The following is a 26,326-nucleotide window of genomic DNA, read 5'->3' on the forward strand; positions in this document are numbered from 1 at the left end:
AAGGACCCTTTAAAATGTGCCATGGGCCACATTAAGAACCTAATGAGTCTATATTTTGGAGGAATAACCTTCACACAAAAAAATATGACAACAACTGAAACTTCTTTTCAAGCAGAGCACAAGGTGATGCATGCTTTCCATGTTTTTTTGTGTAATAATTTCAAATAGCTTTTCTATTTGACCCTTCGTTTGAGTCCTTTTTTCACAGCCACTATCGACTGTATTTTTACCCACATCAAATGAATCATTTGGTACATTAGACGTTCTGCTGCTAACAAAAAAAGCTCTTCAGAGAATCACAGATACTGTTGAAAATACCACTGGATATCATCTTCCCTCCATTACAGAAGTATGTAATAGTTGTTTTCATGGCCTAGGCCAACAACATCTTGAAGCAGGCTGCTCACCATCTGTTTGAACTGCTACCTACCCTCTTCTGGCCTTTTTTGATAAATTCACCGAAATATTACATTTCCTTCATTTTCATACAGGACCGATTGAATGAATTGAAAAAAAATCGTATTTCTTAATGTACCATGTTTCTTTAATTGACATTATTATGTCCCCAGAAATATGATGTGAATAAAATAAAGTTTTTTTCTTTTTAACTCAGTGTCAGTTATTTTCACTTGCCTTACTACTTCTATTTGATTCTATTGAGTTGATATTTTGTATATTTTGTATACATTTTGTATTTTTCATAGAAAAATATGAACTCTAGTTTTTATGTGTTTTTATGCTGATCACTTTTTAATTGAGAACTAAACTAAACAATTGGTGTATGGCTAGTACTAATTTGAAAAAAAAAAAAAAATAAATTTATAATTGCACCTTATAGGCACAGTACAGCTAATTCTATTGTACCATTTTAATGTAGATTAACAGTGGAGTCATTCAATGATTCATTACATAGCCCCAGCCTAATAATAAACAGTGAACCACTGTCTGCATTTAATGTGCTGTTAAAAAGCATGATCTTACATTTCAAATGTATTGTAAATAGGGGGTGTCACCTTTTAGGGACTGGCAATAAGATTATTTTAAGATATGAAATAATTTCTTCACTTTAAAGAAATGAAATACCTTCACGTTCCTTGTTGCAACACATCAGTAGCAGTTTTTTTTTTTTTATGGCAGTTTTTATGGCACTAGTGGCTTGTTTTTTCGAAAGCAGGCTGACAGAAAAGGGGGTATGAGAGGGGGAGAGACATGCGGCAAATGACCACAGGTCGGATTCGAACCCGGGTCGGCTGTGTCGAGGACTAACGCCCCTGTACATGGGCTGTGCGCGGTAACCGCTGCCCCACCTGCATGCCCAGTAGCAGTTATTTTTAACAAAGTGCCGTTTCTGTGTATCCTATGATCTCGCTTTGGAAAGTTTAAAGGGAAAAACCCTGTCACATTTATCTGCACGGCGTTTGCTGGAGGGGAACCAGGCCCACTACATCAGATAAACCAAGTGACTTCAAAGACATGTAAAGCAAGTTTACTTGTAAAGAACATTTTCGTAACAAGACAACTCAAAATGCTGTACGTGAATAGAACAAAAGATAAAAAAACTTGTTTTGGTTTTGGTATGGACACAGACAGCAGAATTCTGGCTCAAAAGCAGCTTTTCGACCTTTTATGCAAACCAGTTAGACTTAAGTTCCTGCTGAGAAAATAGTCCTTAATCTGGAAAATGTTCTTCAGTTATTTGAAGGTAGCACTTTGAGATTTTTGTTAATGACCACATGATTTTTATGATGTTGATTTTTATCTTTGATTTTATTTGCACTGTGTAGCACTTTGAGATTTTTGTTAATGAAAAGTGTGGTACAAATTGGATTTATTATTATTATTATTATTATTAAAGTGTGTAACCATCTTTAAATAAGATCAAAAGCATCAGGAGCTCCTGATGTGTGTTCAGCCCTGTATAAAGGATGAGGTCTTCTGATTGTCTGTTGCTGCAACAGAAAGGGGTAATATCTGGATTCCAACTCTGTTCCACCAGACAACAGAACCCTTTATATAGCAAAGCCTTCAATCGGATCCCCCTTAATCATCTCTATCAAGCAGAGACACTGAGAAAACTCTTTTTATGCCTCCTGATATTCATCACTGATAGTCATTGTTTCAACAAGTGATTATTCTGATGTGACTTACAGATGTCCAACCTTCAGTTTCCAGGTATTTTGGCAACAGTATGAGGTGATTTATCCACTGGTTGTATAAGATGATGAGAGCAGGATGGAATATTTTCTTTCCAGAAACTCATCCATAGAGAGGACCTACAGTGTAACAGCTGTTATGGGCTTTTTTTTATAACAACTCTTAAAAAATGAGAATATACTTCACTACTTAATATGATTATAATTGCTGCAGATGCAAGAGGAAAATGAACAACTTCCAAAGAAAAGTCAGGAAAGATTTCTCATCCAAAAACAAAACTAATTCTATTTTTGTTTCTTAGTATTTTAAAACAGCAATTATTTATTGCCAATCTAATGATGCAGTCATTGACTCCATATAGCTCTAAGATAGTGTTCATTCATTCTTCATCTCCATACACAACCCATTAGGTAATGACAAAATAGCTATAAATGCAGGACCAACCGATTAGTGATCTTATGAAGTTAAAAACAGCAACTTCTTTAATCTGAAAGTAAATGATATTACCAAAGACACCTATAACAATGCAACACCACAGCCACTATGCAAAATTCTTAGACTGCAACAAGGATCACACTTTATTACTGTAGCATGATGCTGCTACTACTAGAAGCACACAGCCTTGCATTAAGTATGAATAAATTTAAATTTATCTTTATATTTTGCAACATCAGAATCCCAAATTTCGATGCATATAATTGGGACTTTCTGGGATAGGCCAACACAGAGAGGAAAACTAACATTGCAGAAGGCTGCAAACACCATCATTAGTGTGAATCACTGTAGAAAATGTTTTGAAGACAATTTTCTTCAGAGGAAACAGTCAGGCTAATCTGAGGTCAGATGGAATTAACTGCAAAGACATCGTCAACTTGTCAAAGGCATAAAAAGGCTTGTGATGCCTTCACACCAAACACTAATTTCACAGCCGGTGTGAACGATTTACGTTATCCCTATGTAGAGGATGGCTAATAGAATTGGCAGAGAAAGTGAGGCAAAAATTTGCTAAGTACTAAAAAGAAAATTTCCAATAGTCAAAAAATCTGAACATTTGTGTGTGTTTGTGTCATAAAAATCCATCAGGGACCACATGTGGGTGTCATGTAAATTGAAGACAGCACAGCAGATGCGAAATTTACGCAGTCAAAATGGCAGAATGGAAATAATGTTGATAAAGGATAAAGAAGGGAACGCTCTTAAGAGGTTTGTAGGTGGCTTTTAAAAAATTTAGCCCTTGAAGGACGGTCGTCCTCCCTTAGCTTCAGCGCAGACACCTGCCAGCTGCCACCACCTCTTCCAGCTCTTTTTTCTCTACCCAGCAGACTCTGGATGTACCGCTGTCCTCTATAGGTGGATAATCTGGATCCAGAAAGTAAAAACCATTTGCAGCTTCCCAACAAAACAGAGAGCTAATGGCCTTGAAGAAAAACTGGATACCTGAAACTGGATAGCATCTGTGCTCTCTTTCTCTGATCTCCTGTTGTGCTCTCTATGCCCAGTGGACTTCTCTGATCCACCGCTGTCCTCCTCAGATCTTCTACTGTGGTCACTTAGGTCCAGAGGGGGGCACGACTGGCCCCCTAGTGTGGGTTCTGGTGCTCTTCCTGCTGGAGTTCTTGCTCTGATTTTGCTGTGCTTCTGTCAGAGCTTCAGTAAACCATCTCACCTTAACTACGGCTCTGTAGATAGCGGTCGTGATCAAACCATAGCTCCTTAACTCCCCCAAGCGGGAACATCTCCACAGGATCTGCTGAAGGAAAGGCCCACCATGGTGAAACATGCTGGATAAGATTCAGTGATGTAGTGGAGCCTTTCACCAATCGTGAAAAATTCGCCCAGCGGCTTCACCAGCCATTTTCTGGCAAAACATTAGGCAAGCAAAAGCACAAAAAAGGGCATTTTTTTCACAGGTTTTCACATTCACTTTGAATGTACCATTGCAGCTTAAGTTGTAATGTCCATTACAACTAAAGCTGGACCCCAAACTGTCAGATTTATTCTTCTATGTGAAAATAATAAAACTGAGAAGAAAGGAGTATCTGATAATGTTTGGAGCCATGTTTGTGCAATGGCCTCCAAAACACCTGATGGATAAAGGTTAGGGACAATCGAAATCAGAGCCTCCTAATTATCCTCCTGTCTGTCATATTGCAACTATAGAGCAACACTAATAGATCCGGTATGTAAACACGCTCTCTACTACCTTCATGCAGAATGTTCTTAAATTTCTCTAGCTTAAACCACGATGTGGTGCTTTTTAAAACCTATTCACCTATTATTTAAAGGATTTCTTGATTCTGCAGGTCAGAAAGTAATTAAGTCTGGATGATCTTAGTGAAATCAAAAATAAACAGCTTTTTGTATTTACTTGTGTTCTCATGACCTGCCAAAAAATATCTGTTTGATGATCTTAAACATTGAACTATGACAAAAATAACAAGAAAAAAGATCAAGACATTTGCACTCCTCTTGCATCTGCATTATAGCTTGAACAACGCTGATAAATTTATGTCTTATGACCAACATCTGTTTACACACCGAATGTTGACTTCTAGAACAAATGTGCACCGTCCTGTCTAAAATGAAGATCTGTGAGCCGGGTCTGAAAGCAGGGCGGTGGCGCTGCCCTCTCAGACGTCCTGCAGATCTCTATTCCAGACCGTGTCTCAGTTGGCCTCCTGGCTCTCTTCTCTGATGACATCCACAGACTTGGGAGCATGTCGTCTGATTCACGACCTTTCTACCAGAAAATATGCTTCCTGAGCTGCTATAATCTGACATGCATCCAAAATCAGAAAAAAAAAAAGATTGAATGTATTTGCTGCAAATTTCCAGAGTTTTAATCAGTTTTGATTTAATGCATCACATTCCTGAAAGTTTGTTAATGATTGCATTTAATCTTCAACAGGTCATTCAACTCATTTTGGAAAATACATATTAACAACTATAATATCTATTTTCAAGCTTCATGCATGAGAGTCTTATAGTCAGAGATCATAAAAATTATTTCTCCGTGGGGAAGTTCACACAGCTGTTCCAATGTGACACAGCTGTTTTTATATATAGAATTTAAAATATAACAGTTTAGTTTTTATAACAGTATGTTTGTGAAGTCATACTTAAGGTTAAAAAACCAGGTCTAATTTCAATTACCATTATTAAAAACACATTAAAGGAAAACATCAAATCAAAACCTTTGGGTCATTTGATGTTGATGGATGAGGCATGGCTTTATGTTTAGTTCCAAGTTGAAGTCATGCAGTGAGTCCTGTATGCAAAACATCTGCAGCCGACCAAAGTGTAACTTCCAATTGATGTGATTACATGTGTGAATGATCAAAAGCGGGTTTCAGTATTTTATGTTTATAGGGACAGTATTGAAAGCCTCCACACATCAGGCCCACTCTGAGAGACACAGGATGAGTAAATCTGGCTTCAGTTTTGGTTAGATTCTCTGACTCTGGGATTGTTAGTGTTACTTCACTTCATATGACTTTTCATTTATAGAAACAGTGATTTTTTTTTTCAGTTCTGTTTTAGTTATAATAGGAAAAAGTCTGTTTTTAGTTTACAGATCTCATATAGACCTCTATCACCAATTCTCTGGATATATTATTGCAATAACAACAAAAAGTAAACTAAGAATTAATTTCCTACCTTTTTGTTAACACAATGAAATGTAAAATAACATCTGATAAAACAGATCTACAGATTATGGGCTGTACAAAATGGTGCCATGATTAACTAGAGTTTTAGATCCATCAATTTAAGTATATATAAGCCATCATACTTATGTATTTTTTTTATTTTTTCTGTTAGAATAAAGTCAGCAATTTCGAAATCGTATCCTCCCCTGCTTCTTTGATTCTGATTGACATAAAGGGTGCAATAAAAAGGTTAGGGGTTCGATCCCAGCCTTCAGCCTTCGTGAAGGACAATTTCTTTGAAGGTTACAGCATTGAAATGTTAAGTAGACGTTACCTTATTACTCTCCACATAAAATTCTAATAAATGTACTTAAATAAACTCAGTGCCAATTGTTAACTTTTTGGTTACTTTTTAGTGGTTGATTTTTCTACAACTGACCTAATAAAAACTGTCCAAGAATGTGATTAAATGCTTAAATCAAATCCAAAATGTGGTTAAATTATTGGTATAATGGTAGAAACACTTATTCAACCAGATTATTATTTCTCTTACATATATATATATATATATATATATATATATATATATATTTTTTTTTTTTTAATAAAGTAAATGTTTTAAATATCAACTATTTTCTTTATTCATGATATTTAGTTTCAAATCACAGACTGCTTCTGCATATAAAGTAAATTACTTACAATTGGGTATGCAGGCGTTCTATATTCCTTCAAAATATCTGTGAACTTACAAGATATTGTTCAATTTGGATCAAAGATTAAACGCTTTGGCTTAAATGTAAAAAGGCTACATGTGGCATAATACTAACAACAACCCACAAGAAACCAGTGGACCATGCAGGTCCAACTGGCTCCAGATCCCTGCTGCCCTTTCCAGGTAGGAGTAAACCCATCCCCTATTTAATCAGGAAGAGCGCCACACACTCCAACCAGGCCTAGTCACCAGAGCAGGACTCCGGCTCCTCAGGTCCACACAAACCAACCAAGGGCAGCAGTTTAAGAGCTCATCAGTTCACCGTCAGCACCCTCTAATCCCACACCACACTGAATGGCCAATCTACCTAACCCCATCGTCAACAACCCCCAGAAACACCAACGCCTCAGTGTAAAAGCCAGATGGCCGACTGGTCCAAAGTCCCCTCTCTGTAGGATGTGGTGGTGGCTGCATCATGCTATGGGGAGAGTTTTCTTCAAAAGGGACAGGGAATCTAGTCTATGAATGAAGCTAAATATATATGAGAATCCCAGAGGAAAACCTGAAATAGACTAAATAAAACATTAAAGGTTTGGTAGAGATTCACATTCCAGCTATAAACGTAAGGCCAGTGCTACTAACCTTAAGAAAACTACAGATTCATTTTATTCCAGTCCATAGATAGTTAGAATTAATTTATCTATAAATCCTCGTAAAATTTCAGAACCAAAATCTATACAAAAAACCAGATGTTGGTTAGGAAAAAAAAAACTTTTTTTGATTTCTCATCTTGGGAAATAAAAGGGAATACCGATCAAACAGAAAAGAGGTAAATACAGAAAATGAAACATTTGCTCCAAATTCTTTCTCAGCATCAAAGGATAAACTTTCTTCAAGCTTCCAGTTGCTGCAAAGAGGAAAAAAAAAAATCTTTGAAAAAGCTAACCACCAGTGTCATGTTTTATATCTGTGTATCATTATCCGAACAAATACCATGCAGCTGCTGAGCTCTTTTTTTTTTTTTTTTTGAAGGTGCGGCAAGTGCAGCTGGTGGACGACTCAGCTCGGTTTTCGGAAATCAGAGGAGAACACTGGAACATCTGGTCTTCACCCTGGATGAAGAACAACTGAGCTCTGGTGAAGTGAAAGAAAATCTCATGCGTACTGAATGCACATATAGCCACAGCAAGGCATAGTTGGCTGAAATCATTCGCCGCTAATGCTCGATCTGTGCCGATGCACGGCAGTGCTTCAGCAGGTTCTCATTAACATCAACTAAGCCTTGCTTCTCAGGCACATCTGGACTGTGCTTTCATACTAGAGGTTTAATGTAAATCAATCAGTGGAATCACTAAAGAGCCATGAGCCTCAGATGTTCTGAACAATGTGGTTATAATGTTTAAAACTTAAATATAAAAAAGGAGCATAAAAAAACAGCTTTAGGATGTGAGGCTAAGGTCTTTTTGAGGTGAAAGTGGGCAAGAGAGAAGACAAATTGGCACAAAGAGTTTGGAGATTTTAACAGAGACAAGTGCAAAGGCAGGGTCAGTCCAGACTTTGGTCATAAACCAAAGCCGGGGGGGATTCTACTCAGGGTTTTTCAGCACTTCGAAGCTCTGCTAAGACCCCGTCTGGAGCTCCAAGGATTATTACTGTTGCATCTGGCAGAATGGACCTATCTATTACCTCAGTGCCTTTAACTGTATGAAATGTTCCAGCTCTGCAAGGTTCCATGAGATTCTCCGATGTCAAAATGAAAGAATCAGGATGCTCGAGGTCAGAAAACAACAGGCTTTAAACTGTGACAAAAGCAAACGCACAAATGATTTGTCAGGACTGGATGGTTACATGTTAAAGTTTCATTTAAAACAAAACATCTGAGAGAAAACAGCAGGCATGAAAAACGTCTGGGTTTGTCTCAGGTTTTAATGAATAGGTGGAAGTTGATATTAGCGTACAGTGTGGCGGCTTAGCTATCAGGACTACAGGAAGAGCAGACGTCACTGCATGACCTGGAAAACAATAGGGCCTTCTAGGTCCTCTACAATGTGCACACTTAGACAGGAAATAGACTCTTTCTCACTGAAAACCCCTTTCTTTTACTTTATGGTAGAAACTATTCTCACAGTCTGAAGCAGAAGCTGAAGTAGATTTGCAGAAACTGCAAAGTTGTTTTTTTTTTTTTCCACAGAACAACTTGTTTCCAACTACTTGTTTTTTTTTTTTATATATTCTCCATACCCTACTTTCCACCCTTTTTCATAAAGTCGTTTTTGTGTTGTCTGTCCACCACACATTTCCAGGACACATATGGAAGAAGCAAGTAGTTTGGCATCATCCAGAAAAAAAAAAAAAAAAAAAGCTGGCTTTTTGGGAAATTATGTCATTCATGAAAGTTTGTTAAAAGCGGTGCCAAAGACGGGGGGCTGACAAAGTTGAGCCCCGCAGTACAGTTCATTCATGTTGGTTGTGTTGCGTGACGAGGTTTAGAGCAAAGAGCGAAAGTCATGTTAAATGATGAGGGATGGAAATGTGGCCACACATGGCACCCAGAGGAACTTCTCACCAAGCAGGAATGGAAAAAGGAAAGTGGGCCCAATTGTTTGATGAGCAGCAGCGAATGCTGTGATCTTATGTGGTTAAACCAACAGAAAATGGAGGAAGGGCTGATTAAAAAACTACTGACACAAAAAGATTCACTTCAAATGAGTTTAGTTTAATGTCTTATCCTGGAACTTCTGTAGAACATACCGTAAATTCTCTAATATTGGCCTGTATTCCAATAGCGGCCGGGTCTCTAATAATGGCCGGTCTCGCTGTCAGAGGAGGTAAATAATGGCCGGTCTCTAATACAGGCCGGGGCTATAAACGTTTTTTCTGGGCATACCTCAACATTATACTTGTGGTAGTAAGTAACATACAAGTACCACAGCCCTGCGCAGCTGAACGACAGGCCCTGCTGCTGCCCGTCTGCGCGAGGAAGAGAACAGACACGCAGCAGAACATCAGGAGGAGCGCGAGTGATGAGGAGAATAAAGGGAGAGATGAAGAGGAGGAGGAAACTGAGGAGGAGAATTAAACAGAATTGGAGGATTTTTATATTTTTTTTTTTACTTCAAACCAAGCGAGACATGGTAACTGTACTTTTTCAATAAATGAACCTAGTGTTTTATAGGTTCAAATAGACACAAAATCTCATTTTTATTCATTCCACTGGTAGTCTGTTTTGCTCAAATAGCAATAGAGGCCTGTCTCTAATACTGGCCTCTATCCAATAAAGGCCTGGACCGCGATGCGCTTGAGTGAAATAAAGGCCCGGGCCTATATTAGAGAATTTACGGTATTTGTGTTACTCTAAGCTTTTTAAATCTTATACTGGCCCTTTATGCACCTTACATCATGCTTGTGAGCTTTTTTGCCCGTGTGTCTTAAGACACACAGCCCCGATGAAAGATGATGACTTATGATTGAGTATCCAGTTATTACAGCGAGATTATTAATCAAAAACCACAGCAAAAAATAAAAATCCTGAGAATAACTATACATTTATGAAAAAAGGTGATAAAACTCATGTAACTTTGGGTCTTGCTGTGCTGCCACACTTAAAGGTATTTTGGAGTTTTTTCTCAAATTTTTTAGGAGACCCGCCCTCTCCACTTTAAAAAGAATGCACGTGCGAGAGCATGCACAAGCCCATTTCTCCTCGAGCTTCTCTGTTTAAAAGTTGCTGTTCTCATAGCTCATACAAGCTTACTGTGTCCAAAGGTCCGCCCTAACCCATAAATCCCTCAATCACTGTATAGAGCAGGGATTATATAATAGACTTTATAGTGAACTCAGTTAACTGACCATTCGGACAGATGATCACTTCACAATGCCTGCACCATCTTTGTTATTAGTAGCCACTGTCGGGTAGCAGCAGCCTATGGTGACAGCAAATCCCATAATGCTTTGTGAGGAAAGCTCTCCACGCAAAGCATTCTGGGATATATCTGCCACTTCTGAGGCCTTTCTTTTCTTCTCATACACTTCGTAGATATATTTTTTCTCTTACAACCCTACTGCTATTTTCAAAGATCTACGGTGAGAAAGGTGAGCTTCAATGATTGGCTGAAACCGTAGCTCACCACAGACATATATGCCTGAAAGTGCGCATGCACAGAAAAAAAAAAAGCTAACTGGACGAGCATGTAGGACGGCCTTAAGTAAACACATCACCAGAATAATTGACAATTAGATGATCGACCTGGACCCCGCCTCTCACCCGTGGACAGCTGGAGATGGGCACCAGCACCCCTCGTGACCCCACTTGGGATTAAGCGTGTCTGAAAATGGATGGATGGATGATCCACCTGGAAATAAAAGATCGTCCTCTATACCTTTAAAACAGATTGATGTCAAAAAGGAAAGCACCTCAAAAAACTGCTTTTAAATATCGAATACAGTTTATGTTTAAGCCAGATAATGCTGGATATTAGACTTCAAAGAACATTAGCAAGCAGGGAAGGTAAATGATTTTGAGTTCTGGGATTAACACAAAATCATAAAATACCTTAAAAAAACATCTTAAAAGATTTTTTTAGCAAAACAGTACATTCCTTATTAAAATGTATGCCTGACTTCTTTGGCATAATAAATGTAACAACTGGGTCTATGTGCTCAAGTATTTCCAATTATTTTTGCACTAGTTTAGCATGGAGTTCTTTAGATAGTTGGACTTTAGAAATGTCAAAAAGAAAGCATGTCTGTGACTTATTCAGGATTAGATTGGTGGTTATCATTAAATAAAGGCATTGGCAGCGTTTATTTTTATTATTTTAAAAGTAGGCAAAAAAGAAAATTAGGGTGGGAGAGGTGAGAAGTAAGAAAAAAAGAAATTCTGCCAAATATTGGTATATTTCTATAGACGAAAATGGTATGGATTCAAAATATTATTATCGCAATTAGGGCTGAAACAATTAATCGGATAAATCGTGATTAATCGATTATTGATATTAATCATTAACTGGAGTTAAGAGACTCTAAAAAATGCCTTTAACTGACAGAGCAACCCACTTAGAGCAGTAATTATATCAACATTGTAAAAAAAATTCATATAAACTTTGCATTTAAGATAAAAAAAAAACTTTTCGTCTGTCAATCTGCTCCATCCTGGACTCCTCAAATAGAAATATTTTAGTTTGACCTGGTTTCATTTTGTAAAAAATCTTCTTTAAAGAACCTTTAGCTATCTGATTACTAATTGATTTATCGAAAAAATAATCAACAGATTGATTGATTTGTAAAATGATCGTTATTTGCAGCCCTAATCCCAATATATTATTACCTGACATTGAATTAATATATGTAAATAATCCAAATGTAAAAAAATATTTATCGACGACTATCCATTTCATTGTCTTACATTTATATAAGAATTAAAGCCCCAGCAGCTATTCAACAGCTGCTCTGGACCGCCTACAGCAGAGCAATAAGATCTCATGAGGATTTTAGACAATATATCGTCTTTGTTAGAGTATTGCTATATATCTTGATAAAACTAATCGTGACAGCAATAAATTTATACTGGAGCTACAATACCAAATCTCTCCCTATGATAACACATGTCTTCCCACAATACCCAATGCCTTTCCACTATATATATTACAATACTGGAGTCACGGTTCGATTTATCCCATTAAATCCCAACATTTGGCAAAGGTCACCTTGCTGAGACCTGGTTTGTAGAAGATTGATGTCCTTCTAATTGGATTGTGGGCTTAAATCCTACACCCCTGTCGATCCTGAACTGTACGGTCACTAAGTGACATCACTACTGTTATGGTTTTCACCAAGTATGATAACCCAGACCTCTTATAGTGATCCTCATTGTATATTTAATTTGCATCTAAAATTTTTCCTTGCTATGAAAGACCAATTCTCTACTGTAATAATATTCATTTCTCCATGTTTATTCCTTTATGTTGTCGCTATAACAAACATAAAGGCATTTAAGACTCCCTGAAGAATTGTAAAAAACAGTTTTTCATTTTTGTACCACTGCCTATTCAACCACAGCTGACACTTCCAAGCTTACGTAATGACACAAACCACAAAAATGAAATGAAGAGAGTCTGATGTGTTGGCTCATATGGTCCATAACTGTGGTCATGCTGCCACTCAATGGTCCCACAGACCCAGGTGGATTACATCAAAACCCTAGCAACCTGAGCCAGAATCCTACAGGAAGCAAAGCCAGGTGGTGTCAGTGCCAGATCCTGTCAAACCTGCTCTCGTAGAAGCCAGAGAAATGGATTTAAAACACACACACACAGAGGCACATTCAAAATAAAGGGCCAACATTCTCTTACTTTCAAAAATGTAGGATGAGAAGACTGAAGGGGTAATCAGGAAAGAGTTATGAGACAGAAAAATCTGCCCTTTGAGCCGGTGTCCCTCTCCTCCTCCTTTTTCTTGAAATCTGCTTGCAATTGTTTTTCTTTTCTTTTTTTCCCTCCTGTTCTGAGTTTATGTTGCTTCGTTTGCCGGATTTTGCAGGCAAATTAAAAAGGAGGAGTGAGCACAGCTGATGGTGAAAAAGAGTGGAAAGCAACTCTGAATGTGTTTTTCCTTCTCTGTGTTCTTTACATTGATTTGTCCCAGAAGTCAAACCTTTACATTTCCAGTGAAACTTTCTGTACATTTTCAGGGCAAGTTCAGCTGATTTTCAAATCAGAACGTTCTCAATCACCAAAAAAATTACTATTTCCAAGCATTAAAAAATGGCAAAGCAACCCCTGTATTTGTTCAATAAGGTGAGAAGTTCAAACATCCAAAAAAACACTTTTTATCCACATTTAAACAAATCTCTCCGTTCAGATGCAAACATAACAGAACCTCAATGTAACAGCAGACTAACTCGAGGGAAAGAAAACAGCTCAAATCTTCTCTCTGCGGAAAAGAAATGTCTTGGTGGCAACAACACACACACACGCACATCTCTCTAGGAGAATTTTAGTGTTGGCACAGCAAAAGTCAACAGTGAAACACTATATATCTGGCTGAGTAAACATGAGTAAACAGTTCCTCAGTTCGCGAGGGTAGTTTATGGATAAAGTGTGATGGATTTCTTCATCCTGGAAGGTCACAGAAATGTAACATGTTGTAAGATATGAGTTTTAATAACAGAGATGCTCAGACTGACTTTCTGACCCTAATATTACGTTAATATGTTTATATGATCCTGTTTTCTTAACAGACGACCCACTGATCATATTAAACTGTAATAAAAGTGTTTAAAAAGGACATTTTATTAACAGTTGTGTAATGATCGGCAGTTTTCGGCATTGATCTGTAGGGGGAGGGGTGATTCTATACAAAACCTTCATAAATTTGAAAGTCGATATCATTTAGCTTCTGCAAATGTTCGGCACAAACTGTTTCGCAATAAGAGCAGTAATGATTGTTTATGCTACACTATTTCACATTGTTTTAGAAAGTTTCAGACCTTGTGGCCAAATCAACCATAAACTCAAAAAGTCTAAAAACCTTCTGCTTTTGTAAAAATAAAAAAAAGGGTTCTGTTTTTTACTTATTTAATTCAAAACTATTCTCCTTAATATCTGGCATAACTTCGAATAACCAAATAATAAAGGCTACATTTTAGTGTTACATCCAGGCAGTTTAAGGTATAGGAATTTATGTCTTATTCTAATGAATGGTGAGTGTTTTTGCAAAGTTTTCACAATAAAGACTTTATTGAACAGCTTGTGACAGTCTGGCGACTACTTAATTGCTACGATAGGGCTCCTAAGGGCCCGAAAGAGAACAAAACAGGTATAGAAAACTAAACGTATGGTTGGTGTTTATTGCACTGAGGTGATTGAGGTAAGTTGCTTCCTGTATTCCCAGCCTCATAACATTTCAGAGCAGTGAAGTGACAAATATGTTTCAGATTAGTTCAACAAAACATATGTCACATTTAGCTTTACCCATTATTAACAAATTGTTTTACGGGGAGTTTTTAATCCAAGGGGTCCATCTAAAGTGTTATTACTTCTAGTTTCTTTTTAGAGTCCTTGCTTAATGTTTTAAGCAGGCTTGTTTTCATTTACCCATTTCTCTCTCTTTAAACACTGCTGTTTTTTATTGGACAATATCTATACATCTTTATCCAAGAAATAGCTTTACTTTAGATATATGAAACTATTTCTCAGTTCAATATGCAGCACTTGCCACATATTGATGCTCCATGCGGGCATCTCTATGTATTTTTAGGGGGTCGGATCACTGAATGACTCCTGAATTACCCTTGATGTTAGGCTTAAAACCAGATATGACGCTTACTGTACCTAATCTGACATAATTTTGTTCTATAATGTGGGATTGAATTGCAAGAATTAATCTGACCTTGTCTTTCCAAGGAACTCAAGGATTTCTAAGTCTGATGGTCAAAAGTGTTCAGCTATTAGATTCTTAAAGAAGAAAGAGACTGTACAATGTTGCGGCAGTGCAGTGTAGCTATCATGGGCGCCAAAATTGGAAAATAGAGGTCTAGTGCCCCTAGTGGTTAAAAGTTGTGTCGCATTGCTTTGATGCAATGCTTTCATTTTCAGGATAAAAAGTTTCTTAATGCACTAACCTCTCATCATTTACTGATGTAGGTTGCTAAAGTCTTAGGTCTTAATTTTCAGTTTTAAAATAGTCAATAAAGAGCATAATTTCTTTAATGTTTGTAACTATTAGACACACTTAAATGACGTAAACAAATATTTTATTTCACTCCTATTATTCTAATAAATTAACATGCTTAGGTTCAAATTAACACATACAACCTAACAAGTTGTACCAAGTTCAAGCACTTAGAAAATATAAATAAACAAAACCAAAACAACTGGATTAATTCAGGTTTAATATGTAAATACTATTCTTGGTCATTCTTGGTAGAGCTCATTTGCATCAGTTGGAGTCATGCCCTTACTAAAATTTAATAAATAGGAAGCAGGGCTTTCTAAAGGCTCACTATTGGGCAGCATTTAGTTATTTCAACGTGTGTTTGGAATTCTTATCCCATTATTGCATTCAAGTGTGTTTAACCTTCAAACATCTAGCTGTCGATAAAAGTTAAAGTGATTTAAAAGGTAGTCCCTCTAATTTTCAGTCTGCTTAAGATATGAATCAAGTATATTTAAAGGCAAAATAATTCCACGCTGGGATGAAGCCACCACCACGTTGACTCTGCCAAATACAGGCCTAGCTTCACTGAAGCCAAATAGCTCGATATTGATCTTATCTGAACAAATACCTTCTAAAATGCAACCTAGAGGGCATTTGGCTCGCCCACGTTGGCAACCACACACTTCACTTGAGCCCGAACGTGTGGATTTTGGAAGAGGGATTTTCTCTCTGAGAAACTTTTTCAAAACAAGGCAATTTGAAACCTGCTTCGCTATGGCCAGTGTTGTTTCATCGTTTTCAAATTTCTGCCATCTTTAAGTGTTCCTAGGCATTAGACTGTCTTTTACCATTCAAAAATATACATGTCATCTCAAAGGAGCCATTTGGGTTGGATAAATTAAAGCCTCCAAACCCAGCTATTCTGAATCAAATCAAACCGGTTTTGAAACAGAGTAAATAGTCAAAGAATGGTTTTGTAAAGCCATCTCAAAAACCTGTAAACTATAATAAAAAGCTGGACAAATGTGAGGTTAACTTCCTAGAAGACATTTGACTAAATATTAGATGGGTGTAAATAGATTCAAATCTTTTCACCATATGAGCTTTTCAGAAAATCTACAAGAAATTCAAATTTTACTGTATGTGGGTAAAAAGATTTAAACTTGTGTCAAGGAAAATAGAGACATAATGGTGCCCTTGACTGTTGAAGTATACTGTAAATGATATTTGCGTATAAAGAAGATGGAAGGGTAAAGAAAGAGGAATGGACTATCTCCTAATTATTCACCTTAATTTCAATCAACAGGCTGATACTTGTAACTTGAGTACAAAGTAGGGTTCTAATACAACAATGACCCAAAAGCAACATCGAAACTGGTTTTGAAATGTATGAAGCAGGTTAAAAGTTAACTTTTGGAAAACCTAAGCTTGAGTACACTAGTTTCTGCGGAAATAATAAAAAAAGTCAGACCAGTTCCAGAAAAACCAGCCAGGTCAAGGCTACGTTCACACAGCAGCCTGAAGTGACCCATATCTGATTTTTTTTGCCAATATGTGACCTGTATCTCATTTTTTCTTGAAAGTCTGAACAACACATCCAATTTTTTCCAAAGAAATCCAGGCCACTTAGATATGTTGTCCTGAATCCGATACAAATTCATCCGACCTGTACATCAAATGAATACTACACAAAGATCCCAATTCTGCATCTTGCATCACAGAACCATGGAGAAGCACAACCATGGTGGATGATAATGCAGAGATCAGTCTTTCTTTTTGTTAACCTTAATAATATTGCTTTGTTAACGCACTGGCTCTGGTTGGAAAAGAAATGAAAGATCTTTAGATGAGCTCCAGCTCTACCATCGATGTTTACTTCATTAAACACAGAGCATGTTTGCTCTATGTGATGTCATTGCGTCCTCTACTGCAGGGGCGGAGCTAGATGGGGGGCCATGGCCACCCTTAGCCAATCATTGGCCACCCTACAATTTTTTCCCCAAATAATCAAGTGAAATATTCAAAACATTTAAATTTTTCATATATTACTTACTATTTTTTTTTTCCATATATTCATAATTACTTTATAGCAAAAACACTGTGGTTAATTATGCACATCAATATAATAACATTAAAGATGATAAGTACAGAATTCCTGCTCTTTTCAGATCTAGATTTTGTTTTTTACGGGGGAAAGAGAATGTTATGTGTCTCTGCATTCATCTAGGAGTCTTTAGCGAAATCTTAGCTATAACTATCAATAACTATTTTAATAAAAATGTATTTAAAAAATTAATTTATATAGATATTAGTACTTGTGAATATCAGTTTTATGCAGGATGATTATTGATAAAAGTAGGTAAAAGTAATGACAAAGGAAAAGATGTTCACCCCAAAACTCAAACCTGAAAGAATTTCATTCACTATACCTTTTATCTAGAAAGCACGGATGTTTAAATATTTGCATCTATTTGTTGGCAAAGGCTGTAGGAAAGTATAGTTTGTCTTTATTTAGAAAATATGGATGTTTTGATGATTCATTTCCTGTTGGAACATTGTAGATTGACCCTGAGCTTCTGGTGCGTATCCATTTTCGGCCACCCCTCAGTGTACATTGGTTATTGCCTGGCCACCCTTATAAAAATATTTTGGCTACGCCTCTGCTCTACTGTACATGTGTGAAACCTAAGTTTTATGAATGCAGTTCACACAGGAGATCTAATACAGGTCATATACATTTGGAAATGTGTACGGCCACGCAAAAGATTCAAATTTCACAAAAAAAATGGAATTAAGCATTAAGGCCTGTAGTGTGGATGTAGCCTATATGAACTGTATAACTCTACCAAACTGACGTAAAAATCAACTTCAATTTAATTCAATTCAAACTTGCAGTTTTTTGTATTCTTGAAACATTAATTTTTTTTTCGCATCATTGAGCAATCTTAGAATAAAAAGATGATTAAAGTAGGCCTAAACCAAAAGGAAATCAACGGATGAGGGTGTATAAACGTCTGACCACTACACCACATCACCACACCACATGAATCTGTGCATGTTCACTGCACAGATTTGTATGACTCAGTTGGGGGTGTATGGAAGCTTTTCCTTGCCACTGTTATCTCTGTTTCCTTGGTCCTTGACTGTCAGAGAGGAAACCAGCATGTTCATTGTTCCCTCTGCGTCCCACCTTCCTGGTGTCACTCTAAACGGGTGAAGAAATTGACCTCAAAGCCCTGGCGCTCCAACACGCCCAACCAGGTCTGTGTTACATCAGGGTTAAAAATTTAAACAAAAGCTCCAGCTGATACAAAACCGCCTACAAATGTCACAGCACACCACATCCTGTGGGGCTCCAGCTTTGTCTTGGCCACATTCCTCAGGTACTCTGAGATGGACAAATCCCAGAGGCCCAAAAAGGGTCTAGATGTCACCCCTGCTGAGAAATCAAACTCATCCAAAAGAAAAGATTTTCTGTCCAGAGCAGAGCTTGTTAAAGGTTTGCAGCTAATGAGAAACAAAACTGGGTCAAGCCGACAAAAACGTGCCTAAATAATAACTGAAAGCAGAAATGCACAGCTCACTGCCCAACTCTGTTTGTTTCCAACAGCAGAGCGAGTGCAACTTTCTCATTTTCATTTTCTGGGAATACAGGCAGAATTGGTGAAAGACAATAGCCAGTGCACTGGTTTTTATTAGCTGACCAACATTGGTGTGGGCAGTTAATTCAGCATTGTGGTTTATGGTAGTCTTGAGGAAACTTTTCTTCAAATCTTTCAAATAATGGTCATGAAAGACCTTATATTCAACAGCAAAAAATGAAAAGTAGCACTCTTTAACATCAACTTGGGTTGAATCCTTGACACAGTGGCTAGAAACTATTCATTCCAGGCAGAGAAAATTATTGATATATTAAATGAGGTAAAACTGTATCTGATCTACTACTATTACTCGTGGCTGTACATAGTTAATACCAGACTGGTATTTCACTTGGTAATTAGATAAACTTCATAAAACAGACACCACAAGTCCACGTCTCAGCTTCCCTTCACCACAAAGAAATATTAAATACTCAAAATGGGAAAGAAATACCTGGTAGAGAATGAATATGTCTCTACAAGAGCTGCAGTGGAGCTCCAAGGAATAACTTGTGATTGCAAAATGACAGTTAATAGCCCAATATACACCAATATAAGATTTTCTTAGTGATAACCTGGAGCTCAAAAATGGCATGGTTTTGGAGAAATAAAACAACATTTTTGATTAAAATGTAGGATAGTACAACCTAAACTACATTCCATAAAGGCTCTAAACTAATACCTTTGGTTTGGATATATCATAGCGAAGAATGTAAGCATTTTATATTACTTTTTTCCATCAACACTTATCAGTCTAGAAATCTAATTGGTTATAAAGCAGAGTGAAATACCACATTTCATTCCATTAGTATTACATATAGTAGATTACCATTCAGATTACATCCCTCTTTCCAGGCACACTGTTTTAGTATCTTTCCTTTTTCCTGTTAAAAGCAGATATTTTGTCTAAACTGGAGTTTCTCTAGGAAATTACACTTTTCAAAACAAAATAAACCCCAAAAGCAATAGCTTTTTGTTCAAAAGACGAATGCGATTTCACCACGCTGATTAAAGTCCTGGGCTAAAGTTATCTAGTTTAATTTGTTTTGATATGACTTGTTGATGCTTCAATAACTACCATATTTAATGTTGTTGCACAGTTTGGGCAGCATGATTTTTTTTCCACATATAGTTGTTTCAGTATTTGAACTTGAAAACTGTCTTTAAAATCGGGTGGAACCAAACATATTCAGTTGATTGACAGCTTGAAGCAAGAGATGGCAGAAGGGAATGATGTTCTATGAGTTTAACTACCAGAGAAAACCTTTCTCGTTTATATCGTTGAGAGGTTTTAAATTTAAACAGACCCCAAGAATTTTCATATTTTGTAAACTGCATTATTAGACATGAATTAGAAACCACCCAATGGCAAATAAATAAATAAAAAATGTGGTTTCAAAGCAGCATTAGTTAAAGATGAGGAAACTAGAATGATTTCCTCATAGCTCTTTTTGGATTAATGATATGTTCGATTTAACATTCAAGAGTTTTGTTGTTTACTAACGAGTAATGTGTGGGGTTCCAGTTCAATCAAAGGCAGTTGCAGCAGAAGATGTCTTGCTGTATTGCGATGATTGATTCCGAGATAAAAAGCTAACTGAATCAGTGTGGCAGTGGCCGAAGAGCAGCTCTGGGAGAGCATGAATACTCCCAGTGTGTGGTGGGGAAACAGCCCAGACTGCTTCCTGATTAGTTTAGTGGACCACAGGACTGTGTGGGCCAGAGCTGCATGATCTGCCACTGCAGGCGAGTATCTGAACAAGGTTCAGCACGGCCTGTGTGCGCTGGTGCATGTGCACGTTTATGGGTGTGCGTGTCTTTCTAAGGAGGGGGGATTTGACTGTGGTGGTGGTGGTGGTTGCAGACCATATAATTACTCCCACTTAGCGTGGAGAAAAAAAATATCATTTTCAGTCAAAACACAGTTGGGAATTATGGTTTGGACGCAGTTGTCTACGGTTTGTTACTCACTTCGTATCTGCACAGGTTGTGCTCAGAGGAGACATATTTGGAACAATTATACAACTCCTCGGGTTTATTTCCAGAAGCTCCTTTAGGTGGACAGATCCAAATGAGTCAGCGCTTCCAATGAAGCTAAATTGCGCAGCAATAATCGGCTTTCGTCTCACTCGAAATTTTAATAGCTAACTGGATGATTTGGCCTCACATCTGGTGTGAAACTAAAAAAAAATAAAGCAGAGTTTGTCAGACATTTTCTTTCACTGCAATCCTCCATAATTTGCTCCCTGAGAAACACCTTGAATCCTTCAGCCAGAGCAACAGTTATAAACACAGGCTCTAGCTGCTATTTGTTTTTGTGTGGGGAGCACTAAACCACAGGAATATTACGTTCACCATGCCAGAGCAAATTTAAGATCAGTGATGACAATGCATGACAGCAGCAGGGCGACTATGCTCTTTATGTGCATGAGTGAGCAAAACAGGCAATGAGTCACAGCTTAGCTGAAAGACATTGCATCTGAAAAACAAAAAAATCTGTGTGACAGTTTGATGAGGTTTTCAATCAAAACTAATCAGCGACTTTGAGTTATGAAATGCACAGTTCCCATATAAAACTTTCATTATAATGAAAATCATTTTTTCCACTTGGTGAAGTTAAAACCACAAACTTTAGTATTTAAAGATTAATTATGATCAAATGGGAAAAAGGATGGATTATGTTCGAAATTCTCTGAAAAACCAAAAATACTTTTCAGCTTATATATAGAGAGAGTGCTGTATGTGTCAGAAAACTAACTGTGCATCCCACTTGAGAAGGGTGGCACCATGCTGTCTGGTTCTTTCAGAAGGGACAGGGGAAACTGGTAATAGTTGATGGGAATATGGATAGAGTTAAAGAAGAGTTACCACTGGGTCAAACTGCTCATGTACTGCTTTGTAAGCTTTAATGTCATGCCACACTGGCTGCATGGAGGCTCCCACTAAGCAAAGGGAAACCAAATATCTCAATTTGTGCAAGGCCATGTTTAATTTTGCACTTCAGTCCCACAGTTGAAACAATGTTTCCTATTTGACTGAGTCAAAATCTAAAAAGTAGAAGATTTACTTTAATTTGAAAGACAGCAGAGCTCCAGTGATTGTCACGTCAGCTTAAAAAAAAAACCCACAAAAGCAGAGCCCTACTTCATGACCAACCTGTACATGGTGCTTTTAAAATAAAACGGAACAGGTGAAAGATTTCCGCCAATAGTAAATATATTAGGAACAACATTAAGAAAATAAACCGCAGCCACAACAAAGACTGGGGAACGATTTATAAGTGAAAGGTGATTCTCAGAGAAAGTTAGCTTTTAATGTCATAATGTCACAAGCCGAATTAGGATCCCTATTTTACTTTCCTTTTTCTGTCCTCCTGAGTGACTATCCTGGGAAAAATACACAGTTTACTGAAATGTTTTATTGATTGCGTAAGTCTTAGTCTGTCCTGCTTGCTATATACTCACTGTGTAGTTGCTTGTTTACCTTGCAATTGAGAGATTTTACTTTGTATTTTCCCCCAAAGTGGATGTGTTTTATTTTGCCACTGTCCCTCTCTTCCTGTCTGACTCACATCATTGCTTCCAAATTGCAACATGGGTCCGACTAAAATAGACCAGGGGTCTACTTTGGTCAGAGCTACTCAGGCACAGTTGCATAGAATCGTGTGTGGTCTAACCAGCCCCTTGCATTTTCAATGATATGTGAGAGCCATGACCTCATACGATCAAAGATTCAATGTGATTGGACACTAAGATGTGTTGGGTGTGTTCAGTCCTTTACAATGGAAAAGTTTAATTTAAAACAGAAATTATATAAATATGCTAGATTAGCCCAGTCTAAAGTTTAGACCAAAATCGAAAAAATCTGATAGAAAACTTTTCAAATGATGTTCACAGCTCTGTTTTGCATAGAGGAATAGGTTTATTTTTAAATATCCAGGTGAGTAAAGCTGGTAAAGAACACCTTAAAGAACTGCAGCTGTAATTGCTGCAAAGGTGGTTCTAGAGGGTATTAAAAAGATTTTGTAGAACATAAAATATTTTTCTTTAATATCACAGTTGTGTGCTAATCTCTTATAAATCCCTATAAAATGTATTAAAGTTCATAGCTTGAATGTGACAGAGTGTAAAGAAATCTAAAAGGGAATTAATAATGAAAAGTCGCTGTCCGTTTGGTGCAAAATCAACACTGAGCATTACTTAAATACCCATTTTGTTAGCTGGATTCTGACAGACTCCAACTAAATAAGAACGAACACACTACATTATTATTGGCCATGCAGCTATAAGTATGAGGGACAAAAATTAATAGAGAGCAGGCACCTAAATTGCTTTTTAAGCGTCACAGCAACATTAGACATTTGACAATTTCCTGAAAGTAAATACCTGAACACTTCAGCTATTTGAATTTTTCTAGCAAATGATCTCTGTGCTGTGCCTTTTTGCCAAAATATTGATATATTGGATCTAAGGATGGAATACACCATAAACCTTCACCTCTTTTACACTGCTCAAAAAATGAAGGGAACACCCAAATAACACATCCTAGATTTGAAATAATGAAACATTCTCATTGAATACTTTGTTATGTACAAAGTTGAATGTGCTGACAACAAAATCACACACAAATAATCAAATGGAAATCCTTTTTTTTACCCATGTAGGCATGGATTTGTTGTCACACACAAAATCTAAGTGCAAAAACACACTACAGGCTGATCCAACCTAATTTGATATAATGTCCTTAAAACAGGTCCAAATCAGGCTCAGTATTGTGTGTGGCCTCCATGTGCCTGTATGACCTCCCTACAATGCCTGGGCATGCTCCTGATGAGGTGGTGGACGGTCTCCAGAGGGATCTCCTCCAGGACATGGACTAAAGCATCTGCAAATTCCTGGACAGTCTGTGGTGCAACATGACGTTAGTGGATGGATCAAAACCTGCTGTCGCAGATGCGCCAGTCCATAGCTTCAATGCCTTTATCTTGCAGTAGCTGCTGACACACTCCAGCCACATGAGGTCTAGCATTATCCTGCATTAGTAGAAACCCAGGGCCAACTGCACCAGCATATGATCTCACAAGTGGTCTGAGGATCTCATCTCGGTACCTTATGGCAGCCATGCTTCCTCTGGTGAGCACATGGAGAGCTCTGCAGCCCTCCAAAGAACTGCCACCCCACACCATTACTGACCCACTGCCAAACCGGTCATGCTGAAGGATGGGGCAGGAAGCAAATCCCTCTCTACAGTGTGTCTAGACTCTGTCTAAATGTTCTCAGTGTGAACCTGCTTATCTCTGCTTGCAGAATTTATTTACACTGCTAACTTTGCTCATTAGCAGAGTGACTTTGACATGCATTTTTTGGGGGGTTCATGGCTGTGCTCATAAAGCTGAAGGTGCAGGTTTTACACACAAACAGAGGAAATATGACGCCAAGGAGCAGGATTCCATCAGTGTCAGAAGATATTTGTGAAAGAGGCACTAAACCTGACAGCAGAACACCAGTTTAGGGAGGAGTGCAGGCATATTTGAAATCAAGTTAAACTTTTTTCAGTTCAAGGGTAGTTTTAGAGAGCAAAACATTTTACACTTAAAGAGTGGAAATAAGAAGCATTGCACTAAGATTTAAAACATGTGCCCATGGATTTAAAAGGTTAAATTCCCCAATAATAGTCTGGCAGGAGAGTGAACACACCTCACTTGGTCTGAAACAAAGTTCAGTATCATGCTGTTAGAAAGTTTTTTTATTTTTATCTAAAACAGTTCATTAACTACAGATATTTTTTCTGCAAATGTAAAATTATGCACCATAAGGTAAAAATAAGAAAATGTGTGATTATAGCCTGTCAATTTTTACTAAGGTTTAAGATGTACCAATACTTTTTGAGTGAGCATACTGATTTCTTTATTTATTCTTGCTAAGAGCCATGCTTTTTACTTCTTTAGATGGACCTAGGATGAGCAGGTATAGAGATTAGATAGACTGATAAATACTTGATAAAAAAAAGTCCCTGCAGAAGCTTCACTTTGGCAGATTGTAAAGTCAGAAAACAGAAGATAACAAACATGCACCAGGGTGCCAGAGAGGTGAACGAAAGAAGTAGAGGCTCCCCTTCCTCCATTTGGATTCTTGACAGTCTCCATCTCCAAGAAAACCCCTTTCCTGCAACCGTGCACCTCCCTCAATACCAGGCAGCACTTTGAGCCTGATACAAGCTCAGTTTAGATAAGCATTCTTTCACCATGAGAAGCCAGAAGTGTGTGTATGTTTTCCTCCATCTTCTAAAACATTTTCTTGGTTCTGATGGGAGCTGGAACCAAGGAATACACAGGTTTCTGTCCCAAAAAAGGCAGCCCGGGAGGAGGAGAGAAGAAGAGGAAAAAAAAAAAAAGGGAGGGCAGTTTGGTTAATGAGCACCAGATGCCTTACCTTCAGTGGAAGCCACATTCTTCAGAGCTTTGGTTGGTGTGTGATCTGTGCTTGAGCTTATGTCAGAGGAGATGCTTGAGCCTCCTTTACCTGTGGAAATGAAAAACAAAAGCACTTTAGCTTGACAACTTAGATGACAAATGGACTTTTTCTGATTTATGTATTACTAATCTGAAAAAATATGTACAATACAGTTGCTTAAAGTGATTTTTTTTTCTGTCGGAAAACAAACCTCTTAAGTCCATCAGAGATAACTCCACTCTGACAAACTTAAGATGGAGAGGAAGTAATGAACACAAAGAAACAAAAAGGCCATCAGTCTCTGGTTTTATGACGTTTATGTTCTTTAGCTGTGGATAAATAACTCGTCTTGGCACTTTTACAAAATCTGAGCTGCTCTGTTTGACTAAGTATCCGTTTTTGATATACGAAAGAGGAATTAAGTCCGCTGTAATCCCTCCCCAGCCTTCCTTTCCACACAGGATGATTGAGAAAACGCTTCAGAGGAAGACGAAAGCATTTAATAAATGACTGCAGCTCTTCCGCAGCATATTTCTTAGGTCATGGTCTCTTCTCAAAACTGCCACATCAAAGCAGTTTCATCAAGTTTACATGAATTCCTAAGTCTTTCTTTATGAACTATGTTTGCTTTATTAGATGTAGAGTTTAAATTTCTTTATAATGACTCTAGGAGTAGTAAATTTCACAGAGATATTACTTTGAAAGTGTGCCTCTGCTGTCAGAGTCAGACATGGTGACTGCGGACTGCTCTTTGCCTGCCTGAAAACATTGTTTATGGCATTTCATCCCTTTGTCAGAATATAAAAGCAGCTTTGTGGCCCTCCAGTAAGCACAACAGGCTGGAGAGGAGCTTGCAGGAAATGATACCAAAATGCATGTAAGAGAACCCCCCCAAAAAATTGCCTTTATAGAATAAACGCTATGAAAGAAGGGATAAATATATAACGCTGCAGAAGGAAGTTAAATCCACCTTCAGAATAATACACTGGAGAACATAGAGCATGAAAGACTTTTTGAGAAGATGCCTATATATGGAACAAAAATGAGCCATAGTTTCGGGAGGAACAT

The 26,326-nt window shown here is 37.6% G+C and overlaps 1 protein-coding gene across 1 annotated transcript in view; it reads right to left on the reverse strand.

Moving 5' to 3' along the window:
• Positions 1–26,326, reverse strand: part of fbxl7 (F-box and leucine-rich repeat protein 7) — a 36,768-nt gene that overhangs the window by 4,208 nt on the left and 6,234 nt on the right. The window contains exon 2 of the mRNA XM_015397500.1: positions 25,238–25,327. Coding sequence (XP_015252986.1) covers positions 25,238–25,327 — 90 coding nt within the window. The remainder of the gene's footprint in view (positions 1–25,237; positions 25,328–26,326) is intronic.

The sequence above is a fragment of the Cyprinodon variegatus genome, unplaced genomic scaffold, assembly GCF_000732505.1.
Source record: "Cyprinodon variegatus isolate N-32 unplaced genomic scaffold, C_variegatus-1.0 Scaffold868, whole genome shotgun sequence".
NCBI lineage: Eukaryota > Metazoa > Chordata > Actinopteri > Cyprinodontiformes > Cyprinodontidae > Cyprinodon > Cyprinodon variegatus.